This window comes from Meriones unguiculatus, chromosome 9 (genome assembly GCF_030254825.1).
Source record: "Meriones unguiculatus strain TT.TT164.6M chromosome 9, Bangor_MerUng_6.1, whole genome shotgun sequence".
Classification (NCBI taxonomy): Eukaryota; Metazoa; Chordata; class Mammalia; order Rodentia; family Muridae; genus Meriones; species Meriones unguiculatus.
In genome coordinates this window covers 54,740,795-54,753,453 of record NC_083357.1, presented here as the reverse complement: position 1 = coordinate 54,753,453, position 12,659 = coordinate 54,740,795, and the positions used below count along the sequence as shown (strand labels likewise).

Genomic DNA, 12,659 nt, shown 5'->3' with positions numbered 1-12,659 from the left:
TGTCACCTTCACTTGGTTCAATCTCCAGCTATACTGATAGAACCTGTGTCTAGAAGTATGTTTTATGTCCTTTCTACTGTGAAGTCTACTCATGGTTGAAGCCAGTTCAATCTTCTTCTCCACCAGGATATTCTCTGGCTGGGTTGGGAGCAGTGTCCACACCCTTTTCTTCACCATCTTGTCTAGACAGACAGGTGCCTTTGGTATGCTTCAGTTTTCAGTTCTTGAGTGCTGAGTCTATGTTGAAGATTGAAACTGTTCCTGTTGAGAAAGACACCCAAGCACTCAGCAAATACAAAGCACTCCATATACTTTCAGTTTTTTATTTTCAGGTTTCATGACCTTGTATTCAGTCACAGTCTTTAACATCAAACAAACAGTTATGAAACACACGGTCCATTTATTTAAAAAATCCTCTTCTTTCTTGTGATATCAGAAAAACCTCGTCAATGATTGTGGGCATCTTTGTCCAGCATCTCATTGCTGTCCCTGCCACCAGCCTGTTTTCACCAAGCAGCTATTCTGTGTCTTTAGAAAGACTGTTCAGGAAGCACAGTGCTGGTTGGTGCTACAATGTAGATATGTCAAAGAAAAGAACATATCCTCTTTTTCAGTGAAAATGTTGAAGTTTTTCATAGGTGCAGAAGAAAACCCAATATATATGAGTGGGTCAGAACTATTTATGATTTGAGACATTCATCGTGGAATGTTTCTCCTACAGACAATGGATGTAGTGTATGTGGGACAGAAGTGTGGCCAAAAGGAAAGGAAAAAGAGAAAGTATCAAACATGTAAAAAAGCAACAGCTCCTCCCCCAAGGATGCTAAAGAATAACATGTTTGGACAGATTTTTGTTATTTTTTTATTTTTGGAGACAGTTTTAGGTGTTGACACCAACCTGAGTCTTGTTATGAACTAAAATGTCCTTCAGTTTCTGATCTTCCCATTCTGCCTTCTGAGAGCTGGAATTCAGGTATGTGCACCATGCCCACTTTATACCTGCTGGCAACCAAAGCCAGGGTCTTGGAGGTGCAAAATCTACTGACTGCACATACCTAGTTCTTTCTCTGAGACTGTGGAGCATAGACCATTGTCTGCTGTTTGACTGTGATATTGTTATTTTTTTAATTGGGCCTGTGATGATCTCACATATATAACAAAGTTCTTTCTGTGATATAACTTCCTTATATTCTTTTAACTTCTATTGTTATAGAACAGAGGTCCTCTACTTTAGGAAATGCTTTTTCATTCATTCTCTGCTTCTATGCCTTGTTGATATCAGTAGAGAAAGCTGAACTGATTTAATATTTATATTTTGTCCATGAAATTAAATATAAGGAAGATACTCAATGTTTATGTAGACTGGGAATGAGAGCAGTCAAAATGCTGCATTCTTGAAGGTGTGTGTGCCATCTAGGATGCAGAATATTTTCTACCTTTCCTCACTGATCTGAAGACAAAACCTTTTCCAGAGTAGATCATTCTACTAAATTCTAGTTTCTTTTTACAAGCATAGTCTTAGATACAGTTAGTTTAGCTGGTGTTTATTTTTATAAGAGTATAATGAAATCTCAATTTAAGTCTGTAAATGCACTTTCGTAAATACAGAAATAAAATGATTATAAGAAATTTTATTTTTTCTTAAGTGAGTGGAACATATATATTTCTTGGTTCATTTATGTATAACATTAGCTGGTAATGGGATAGTATAATTCATTGCATGTTTTCAATACATTTTGTTAATGTTTGTAATAAGCCCCAAGAGATACTGACCTGAAAAGAAAGCTCAGTGATTAAGCACAGTTGATGTATTCATGCTATTCTTGCTCACCGTGCTAGGATTTTGTCTTCCTTAAGCTTGCACAGGCCTTGTACAGACTGTCACAAAACTGCTCCTTCATAAGTTCAGCTGACCTGATGTATCCAGAAGACACTGTTTCCTGTAGTCACCCACCGTCTCTGGTCCCAACACTGACTTTTCTTCTGCCATGATCACTGAATCTCGGGAGGAGAGCATGTGGTAGATATGTGCCATGAAGACTGACCATCCCACACTCTCTTCTCTGCTCTTTGGCTGACAGTGAGTGCAGGGCTAATCATTGACCAGTGCAGGGAGTTTCTAACAAGGACTGAGAGCTCCATCAATCTATGTGTACATGACTCAAAGACATTAGTAGTTGGATTCATACTATAACCATTCAGAAGACTACTATAGTCAGTTCTCCCATAGGGCATATGACATTACCAAAATTATCAACACACATTAATTGTACAAATTAGGGGGGTTGTTGTGAAAATGTAATGTATGCATATGTGCAACTTTCCTCCTATTCATCTTGTCTTCATTCTCTGTTGTCTTCTCCTTTCCCTCTATCCCGTTCCCTCTTCCCTTACTCATTTGTCTAACTTCTACTTTCAAATCATATTTACTTTCTTTTTCTTTACTCCTTTTTTGCTTTTGTTTTTGATTGTTCATTTGTTTTTACAGATGAGAACACATACATACTGTGAATCTCTACATGTCTGCTTTATTTTGCTTAACATCATGTTCTTAAATACTATCCACTTTCTTACAGATGGCAGGAGCTTATTTTTTTCTAGTGTCTGAACATTACGCTGTAGTTTCAGGTACAATATTCTGTTCATTCATTGGTTGACAGGTGGTCCCTAGGCTGTGTCTACATCTTGGCAGTCACGGATGCTGCTGTAACACACATGCATATGCAAGTGTCTCTCTCATGAAATGACCTCTTTCTCCTGGATAAATGCCCATAAGTGGTATTAGTTAGATTACTGGTCTTTCTTCCTTCCTTGCTTTCTTTCTTCCTTTCTGCTTTCTGTCTTTTCTTCCTCCTTGCCTTCCTCCTACTCTTTCTTTCTTTCTTTCTTTCTTTCTTTCTTTCTTTCTTTCTTTCTTTCTTTCTTTCTTTCTTTTCTTTCTGTCAGAAAATCCACACTATTCTGGGTTTTTATATCTACACACATTTCTATCAACACTGCATAATGGTAGAATTGTAATGAGGGGATTTCTGATCCTCATGACTCTATTTTTATCAATACCAAATTTGAAATCAAAGGAGAAGTGCTTCCTCTGTCAGAAATAGCTTTAGATAGTGTTTGTGAAAGGTGGAGCCAGCTGAAAGAACTGAGGTGCCTGTGAAGTTGGAGTCAGTGTTCTGTGGAAGAGAAAAGGCCACCTGAGTTCTCCCCAAGCTGCAGTCTAGGAGGAATGGACAAGGTCCTGAAAGCAGTCCTAGGCCTTCACCTAGCAGGTGAGTCATGAAGGAGAAACCACATATCTCAGGATATGTGATTCATTTAGAGGCAGGAGGGAATTGGGGCACCAGACAAAGTCATCAATCTTGAAACCATCAGCAGATAGTACATCCTTAGGAACCTAACACCATTTGCTGTTTCCCTGCACAGGGGTGAGTGGCCAGCAGAAGGAAAGATGCGACCAGCAGCAGGTGAGACAAAGTCCCCAATCTCTGACAGTCTGGGAAGGAGGGACCACACTTCTGAACTGCACTTATGAGAACAGCGCATTTGACTACTTCCCATGGTACCGGCAGTTCCCTGGTGAAGGCCCTGCACTCCTCATAGCCATACGTTCAGTGTCCAGTAAAAAGACAGAAGGACGATTCAGTCTTCTTCAGTAATAGTGACAAACTGCTCTCCTTGCACATCACAGACTCTCAGCCTGGAGACTCAGCCACCTACTTCTGTTCAGCAAGTATACAGTCCTTCACAGACACCTGCACCCCAGACCCAAACCTGCAGCTGAGGCTCCAGCAAAGCCTGCAGTGGGGCTGAGCCTGGAGGGTGTGCAGGAGTTCTTATTTGCAGGACCAGGTGACAGGGAGCACTGTGAGTGTAAGGTTTAGACTCCCTCAGCCCAGAGGCAGACCAAGATGAAGTCTCAACATCCTTTTCTACATTCTCTGTTTGCTCCTCAAGAAAAGCTGAAGTTTTAGATCCATTTCCTTAACTGGTCTAGAGGATTTTTTTCCTCCTTTGTTGTAGAAATAGTTCTCTGTGTGTTTGGTTTGTAGCAACTATAAATTATGAAGGCCCTGTTCCCTACACTCTTGTCCGAATGCTGTTCATGTATGGTTGTTACAGCCCAGTGTCAGGAGACCTTGACTTTGGCCTCTGGGATAGAAATCACATTGTCTTTTTTTCTACATTAATCTCCTTGATAACTAGGACACTGGGAATTTATATCACCAATAAACTCTTCTACTCACTCTTCTTTTGCCTCTTATGTCTTCATCTAACTTCAGGAAATTCAAGTATGTAAACCAGGATACATATTGGTTTACATATATGTGTAAACCCTCACATACATGTGGGTGTGTTTAAAATAGATAAATGACATCAGTGGCGAAGAAATAATGCAAATTAGTCATGTAATGAAAATACACAACTTTCATTAAAGAAATTATTTTACATGTGAATTTCATAAATGAACAAAATATAAATATGAACATAAAGGCTTAGTCAATAGAAGCTGCTGCAGTATTTATGGACATCAGCAATGCACAGAATTAAAGATTCTTTCACTGCCTAATACATGACAAGGATTGCTCACTTAATGCTAAATAAAATCCAAAAAGCTTTCCAATTGAGAAAAATTTAAATGGGTTTTTATGCCACATTGTTAATGGCTTTGGAAGTCTTAACTTCTTTGGGATCCTAGACAGGAGGAATTTCTGAGGCTAGATTTGGTAGGCTAGCCTGAGCAACATAGTAAAACTCTGTCTCAGAAAACCAAAACCAACAACAACAACATGGAAGACATTATACATAAACATCTAAAGCCTACAAGTTCTTTTTCTCATCTACAGTGAATAGTTTTTCAGTATGAAAACAGAACAGTCACATGGGAAAATAAAGTCAGTTGGCTCTTAGCAGTAGGATGTAGATCTCACAATACCAATAGGTGAACTCCTCCTGGTTTTCAAGGTCTTCTATCCCTGTCAAGTTTTAAACTTGAGTCAAAACAAAACAAACAAACAAACAAACAAAAAAACCCAGAATTTTTATCTAATTGAAATAGGCTTCATTGAATACAACAACCTAGAATGGAAGTAAGCGAAGAGTGAAAGCATATTTAAGGATGTGCAACACAGAATTTGAAACTCTGTGTACCTCAACACACACCTGAGCATCCTAGGAAAGAAAAGGCTGGAAATAACTTTAAGAGTACTGAGGGAAGGTGAGGGCAAGTTGACTTAGAATAACCCAGTAATCACCAGTTGGGTGTCTTCGTACAGTTATCAAGCAAATTCTGCTTTTAAAGATTGAAGTTTGACATAAATTTCGTCATCAGATGCATTTTCAGCATACAGTCAAGGAAAGTCTTCATTCCTTCAGGGTCTGAAGGCAAAAACGTTTATATTGGGCATTGCTCACATATCCACAGATTTGTGAATGAAAGATCATTTAGAAAGGGGTTTTGTTTTCATGAAAACTATAATAACTGCAGGATGGCATCAAAAGTGGGCATGCTTCAGTGCCAGTGAATGACATTGCTAAACATCTGGACACAGAGGCTCCTCACTCTCTTTCTTCTCCTTCTCAGATTCCTGAAGATTACCATAGTGTTGTGTCATCATAATAATCCTTTGTTGGGGTCAATGGCTCTCCAGGACCCAAACAGAGACTTCACACTCTCAAGTCTGTTTTGATTTCATTTGCCTGAGCTGCTGCTTTATGAATGTTGAAGTCCCAGTGGTCTGGGGTGAGGATTCATGGTTTGTCTCTGAAAAGAAGCCAGGATTGATGTGGTTATATTTCATAGTCAATCAAACCAGGGTCAGAACAGTTGGAAGTTGAGTGAATACAAGCAATACATTAAGGATTCTTGCTGCCTTCCTGTTCCTTCATACTGTCCACCAATTTCATGTTCTTTCTCTTCATCTCACTTTCAAAAACAAAACAAAACAACCCAGACAACAAAAACTAAATACCCACAAAACAAAATCAAAAGTTCAATTAAATTAAAAAATGCCAAAAACCAAACAAAACTCATGTAACAGGAATTAGAGAAGAGGAAAATTCTGATTAAAAAATATTATATCAACAAAGGTTTAATTTAACAGGTAGCAATTGCTATCTCTTTAGAAAGGGGAAATTTCTTTTCTTCAATATAGAGACACTGAGTTTACCAACCATGACCTGACTAAGGTAATGCCGTCCTGTCCTGACTTCATTTTGTTTCTGATTAGATATTTCTCACTCACGTCTGCCTTGGCAATAAACCTGACATTGGTCCAGACATATTGACCAAAGTAAACAATATTTATACAAACTAATCATGAATTAAGATAGTTGAAGAAGGCAAAAGTTAAGGTTAAATGTCATATTGTGCCAGAAATAACTACTATGTACTGTCAAAACAAATGTTAAAAAGTTCCTATGACAATAACAAAACTAAAGACTGAATGTTGGCTTGTCCTGAGAAAGCCACTCAGGCCTTATCACAGATTGATTTATTGACTTTGATATTTTTAAGTTATTGCTTTTATTTTGGTCAAAATAGAATTACATCATTTTTTACATATTACGTTAATTCCCTCAAACCCCTTCTGTGTCCCTAATCTCTAGTCTCTGCCATGTTCTTCAATAATAACTTCAAATCCATGGCCTCTTTTTCTAAGATTATTGTTGTTTTACACAGATGCACACACACACACACACACACAATTATGTAAATACAACCTTCTGAGTTTGTTTAGAGTTGATTCTGTGCACATGATTTCAGTGCTGACCACTTGTTATTGTATCATTAATCAGGGCCCTTTCTGGGAATGACCATTTCTGGCTCTCAGCAATACTTAGTTGTCTGTAGTTCCTTGTATAGGTACAGGGCCCCATGTCATTTCTGTATTAAAAATTTTCCTTAAAACACACAAAAACATTACAGGAATATGTTTTTGTTTTTTGTCAGGTGTGCAAATATGTGACTGAGTCATAGCAGGTGACTGTGATTTGCTTCATGCTCGAACAGGGGTGTGGTTCTGCCAGCTGCAGATAGTTTCTGTGGGTGTGTCAAGTTTGGAATTCTGGGAACTTTTCAGAGGATCTTTAACTGCTAGAGGCCCAAGTAGCAGATCTGCTGTTGTTGGGTGTTTGTTGGTTGGATGCTGTTTGTCAAGTAGTAGTATACAAAGAATCAAGAAGAAGTTAGGTATCCTGATGGAGTAGATAAATTTTACCCAAGGAAACTTGACACCCCTAATAAGCAAGAAGTAGTCTAATGATAACATTGCCCACTTTCACCTTTATTAGTTTTTCTCTAAAGAAATGAAGGACATGGGGTGGTGAAGAATAAAGTAGAGAAAAAGAAACCCCAAATGTAGCAACGTCCAGCTGCAACATTTCATGGCTAGTGGTATCATCATTGCTCAGTACTTGTTGTGCAGACATATTTTTGTGGTGTCCAGGCTATTGCTCCCCCATCATTTCTAGCAGAACTTCTTGCAGCACACTTCCTGGTCTTCTTGTTCTTATACTTTCTTGGTGCCCTGTTTTCTTCAATGTTTTTTGGGCCTTTGTTGTAGGAGTCTTGTTGTAGATGTATTTGTTTGGGGTGGTGAAAGTTCCATAGTCAGTTGTTCTTTTTTTTTTTTTTTTTTAACCAGTTGTGATTTTCTGTGATGGTCTTTATCTGCTGACAAGAAAACCTTTCTTGAAAGGCATGAGAGGTAGTCTTCCAAGTCTTGGCCCAAAGTATATGGCATCTCTCAATTGAGACTTGCTTTTGATCTCTGAGAGGAAACCAAAACACAATAGCAATAGTCAGCATTCTTCCAAGAGCCTCTTGGATTTCCTTGATCAACATAGTGAAAAGAGGTTTCCCATGCCTGGCACTTGTTTTCCTGTTAGATGATCCTTCTTTTGAGGGGGTATTGCCAGCCCAAGTAGAATAACTTCATTAAAATATATGTGAAATATAATTCCAGGTAAACATGAAGTAATAAATATCCTTAAGGGTATTTCAACCATCCTCAGTGGCATTTAACTTCTCTCTGTCTTCTTCTGTGTTGACCTCCCTCCCAACTTTCAAATTAAGCCCAACATCATCCCCATTTTCCTCAATGCCTGATCTCTTCTTGTGGTTCTTTAAATCTAAGCATCATTCTTTAAAATATTTTATTTTATTAATTGCTTTGTGTGTGTGTGTGTGTGTGTGTGTGTGTGTGTGTGTGTGTGTGTGGTGGGTGGAAGCACACAGGTCTGTGTGAGTATACACAAACTTGTATACATACATGGTGGACACATCTGTGTGCATGTAAAGGCCAAAAGTTGGTGTCCATGCACTCAAAGGTGGAGTTTCAGGCTTTTCAGAAAACATAACTTATTAAATGTGTCCTGGGACATAAACTTCAGTATTTATCATTAGCAACAAGTGCTTTGAATCGTTGAGTTATCTGTTCACCAACCTTAACTTTTATCTTCACTGGGAAGCATTGTCTACCAAATAAATCACAGGAAAGACAAAGCAGTATTTAGAATGAGACCAATTGTCCACCTCAGCACTTAAACCCAGGAAAAACCCAGTGTACTACAAAGCCACGTCTCAGAGGCTGTGGCTATGCAGCTTGCAGGGCGTCCACTCACTCTCTGGAGATCTAGAGCAAGAGCACAGCCTTGCCACCCTGTGCTGCCCAGGCTGCTGTGGCTCCCATGATCTCCTGCTTAGCCACAGAGAAAGTCCAGGGCATGGGCTCTCAGCACTAAGCAGTGAAATGGGCAGAGAATGTGAATCTGATATCAGAAACTTGTCCCTGAAGTACATGTTGATCTGCTATTTTTTCTTATAGAAAGAACTGGAGCTCTTTCAGAGACCTTGTTTGTATTTTCTCTTCTGATTGCCTTTTGGGTAATTTCCTCCATTGGGATAATGAGAGCAGATCAAGGATTAAGAGCTATATTCTAAATGGTGATATAGCTGTACACACAAAAACATTCAACAACAAACCCATGTGTAACATGACTCTAATGCTTGCAGGTTATATGTATCTTGAACATATAATATGCTCAAGTCACAGGGAGACCTGCCATGCTTATCATGAAACTGGTTTCTAAATTAAAATACAGAAAGTTTACAAGTGAGATGGAATATGACAGTAAAATGTTACAAAAACTTCTAGGACATGTAACAAGGAGAGTTCTCTGTGTGGCGAAAACAGAACACATCATGTGAGTACAACTTGATGGTAAACTTTTACAAGAGAGTCAGTTTTTTTAGCAGTGGGTTTAAAAATTATTGTAACTTCCCAACCAACTGTGTGTGAATGTGTGTGTGTGTGTATGTGTGTGTGTATGTGTGTGTGTGAACCAGTGGTCATCAATGGTTATCTCTCTCATTTTTGTCACATTTGTTTATTTATTTCTTTTTGTGGGAACTCTTACTTAAACTGAAGCTCATCAATGACTAACTAGTGAGACCCCAAGATCCTCATGTCTATGCTTCTCAGAGCCCTGACTGAAGGAGCAGCCATAGCTTCTGGATTCTTACATGGGTCCTGGAGATCCACACAAAGGGACTCATGATGTACAGTTGTCAACAGACACACTGAACATCTTCTTATCCCCTGAAGACTATTATTTTATTCCTGTTACAATTTGCCAGGGCATAAGCAAATGGGGATCTTCTGAAATGCTGATGGGACAGAATTTGGATAGACTGTGGCACTGAGCAAAGGAGGAAGACTCTTTCAGATACCAGTGTTTCAAAGGGAAACTCATGGGGCCAAGGGGACTTAATCATTTTTTTTATTAAGCTTAAATAGACAATTAGACAATGGATGGAGAGACGATAACATAAGATAATTGTCTACAAGTGAACTACATATCACACACGGCTCATTATGAATTTTACTTTGGTTCCCAAAATCATCTCCCTGAATAACACCCATGTGTGCAAAGCTACTTCCCCCTCAGCAGGGATGGATTTTCTCAAACTCCCTATCAGACAAGGATGCAAGTAGATGCCTGTGGTAAGCTACACTTTTCTCTTTGTACATGGAGGTTGTAACCTATGATCACACAAAACCACATTTCCTGCTTGAGGCAATGTCAGAAACACAGGAGGTACAAGTGCTCACTGGGAGGCTCTCAGGCACTGAACACTGAGCTGAGTCAGAGCTGACACACTCATCCAGAGGGACCTGCAACACATGCCTCCCTGTAGCCTGCTCTGTGTGTTGGTGGCCTTGACCTTCTCTGGTATGTACGTTTCACATATAGCTGAGGTTATTTTGTAGGAAGTATTGTCCCATGCAAATGGCCATTTACATTGACATGAGAGGGAAAATGGATTGGAGAAAAGTGAGCAGAAATGTCTTCAGTTAAGTTTGTCTTTGGATTTTTAAGGGGCCTTTTTCTTACACTGCTTTGTGTACACTATCATAGGATAGGCTTTTTATTCTTTCCTCTGGTTGTTCTGCAGGATTCAATGTGGCCCAGAAAGTCACTCAGGTCCAGTCAACTACAAGCAGTCACTATGGAGAAGAAGTCACTCTGGACTGTTCATATGAGACAAGTCAGAACTTATACCGTCTTTTTTGGTATAAGCAGCTTGTTACTGGAGAGATGATTTTCCTTATTAGGCAACTTTCTTCTTCTACTCAGAATGAGAGGAATGGCCGCTATTCTGTCACCATGAAGAAATCAGCCAAGTCCTTCAGCCTTGTCATTTCAGCCTCACAGCTAGAAGACTCGGGGACATATTTCTGTGCACTCTGGGAGGTGACCCACAGTGTTTGAAGTGACAGCACAAGCTGAACAAAAACTGGGTCTCCTTAAGCATTGCCCATCGGAGGAGCCCAGCTGAGAAGCACACCTGCACATGCTGAACAGGAAGTCACACTGTGCATGCTTCCTCTGTGGTCTGCATCAGTAGTGTGTTTCTAAGTAAAACCTCATCCCAGGTAATTCAGAGACAGCTATGATGAGTGGTTTTCTTTTAATACTTTGTCTTGAAATTATTTAGTTAAAAATAGATCAGAGAATATGTGTAACATTTTCTACAGTTGGGAATATTGCATCACAACAATTTAAAGTGTTAGTTTCTCTTCATATTGGCAACAGCACACACCTCAGAGGAGTTATCTGGAAGAGCAAAGAGCATAATTTTCTTGTGAAGTTACACTCAGAGAAGCATAGTCATCATGAATAAAGTGGTCAGAGACAGATCATAAGGACTTCATCCATGAAATACTGGAAGTTCCTGGGTTATCCTCACAAATCTTTTTCTCTGTATCTGGTACTGAGCCTGAGGTACTGAAGGTCAGCTAGAGCAGCAATTGGGAAGGACAGTTGCATGAGGGCAGCACATGGGTGTACTGAGACTTGTGAAAATACAGTGAGACCCAGAAGATAATTGATGTCTAGAAGGATGACCCTCCACATCTCCTCAATCTCTCTAGTTTTGTGGAAATTCAGAAGAAGAGATCACATTTGCCAACACAATACAAACAGACTTGACCCAAGACAAACAGAAGTTATAGAAGTGAGGAGTAGAATGTTAATGGTAAATGGATCTGGAACCTCATTGACATTATATGTGCTTGGAGCCTGAATTTGTAGTGCTATAATATAAACAATATATAATATTAAAAAATCACCTATGCTTTAAGTCTTCTAATGTTGCTTCTTCCATGTTCACCCCAAAACAGAATGACATGGGGAAAGAAAATCTGAGAAATGTGTTTCTGAATGTGTATTTAAAGATTGTTTATATCATGAGTGTAAACTGTTTTGCCAGCATGTACAAGTGTGTACTGTGTGCATGTCTGGTTTTCATGGAGACTGGAAGGGGCATTAGATTCCCTGACATTGGAGTTATTGAAGAGAACGAGTTACTATAGAATGCCAGGAACTGAATCTGATTCTTCTGCAAAAGCAGCAAGTGATACTAAGTACTGTGTCTAAGTTCCAGCCCCCATTTCAAAGAAATCTCTTCGACTCACCAAATAGAAGTCACAGAATAACTGTCTGGGTTAACAAACAATGCCAACTATTTGTGTCTCCAGGAAGCCGCTCTCATAAAGAAGAACATTTAAAACTGGTAGTTAAAGGTTAGAGATCAACATGCCCAATAAATGAAAGCTGTAAACATGACACAGCAAGTCTCATATCTAAAAGAGGACATTTCTGATCACAGCCAGACAGAAAGATGAAGAGAACAACTACATAGCAATAAAGAGTAGACCCTGGAAATGTTAATGCATGGCACCATGGCGCTCTCAGTTCAACAAAATAGACACTATATTACATGAAATGTCACATGGACCCCTAATCAGTAAGGATCTGAGACTGCATTGCCTCACTGTGATTTTAACAAACCCTCCTACATAAAAAACCCAGCAAAAGAATCTTCAAAGTTACTAAGGACTTCTGCAAGTTCACCTCTCTGATTTTGGAAGAATTCCAGGCAGACAGGCGTGGCAAGGCTTTGGAAGTACTTAGAGAACTCACTAAATCCCAAAAAACAAAATCTGTTAACAAATGTAAAATTCAAATTCTCTATTCTGAGAAACAAAAGCCTGGTTCTTCATTAGAAGAAAAGTCAGCAGGGGAAACAAATTTTAAGGAAAAGTAAATACATATCGCTAACATCCAATGAACTTCTTTGCAATTGTCTTTCT

At 39.1% G+C, this 12,659-nt stretch overlaps 1 pseudogene and 1 gene segment (V, D, J or C); both read left to right on the top strand.

The window, feature by feature from the left end:
* The first annotated feature begins 3,229 nt into the window (after positions 1-3,229).
* On the top strand, positions 3,230-3,813 carry LOC132656276 (T cell receptor alpha variable 23/delta variable 6-like; annotated as a pseudogene).
* A 6,175-nt stretch (positions 3,814-9,988) lies between these two features.
* On the top strand, positions 9,989-10,776 carry LOC132656275 (T cell receptor delta variable 1-like). The segment is given in 2 exon segments: positions 9,989-10,007; positions 10,460-10,776. Coding segments are annotated over 2 exon segments (336 nt in total).
* Positions 10,777-12,659: the final 1,883 nt, after the last annotated feature.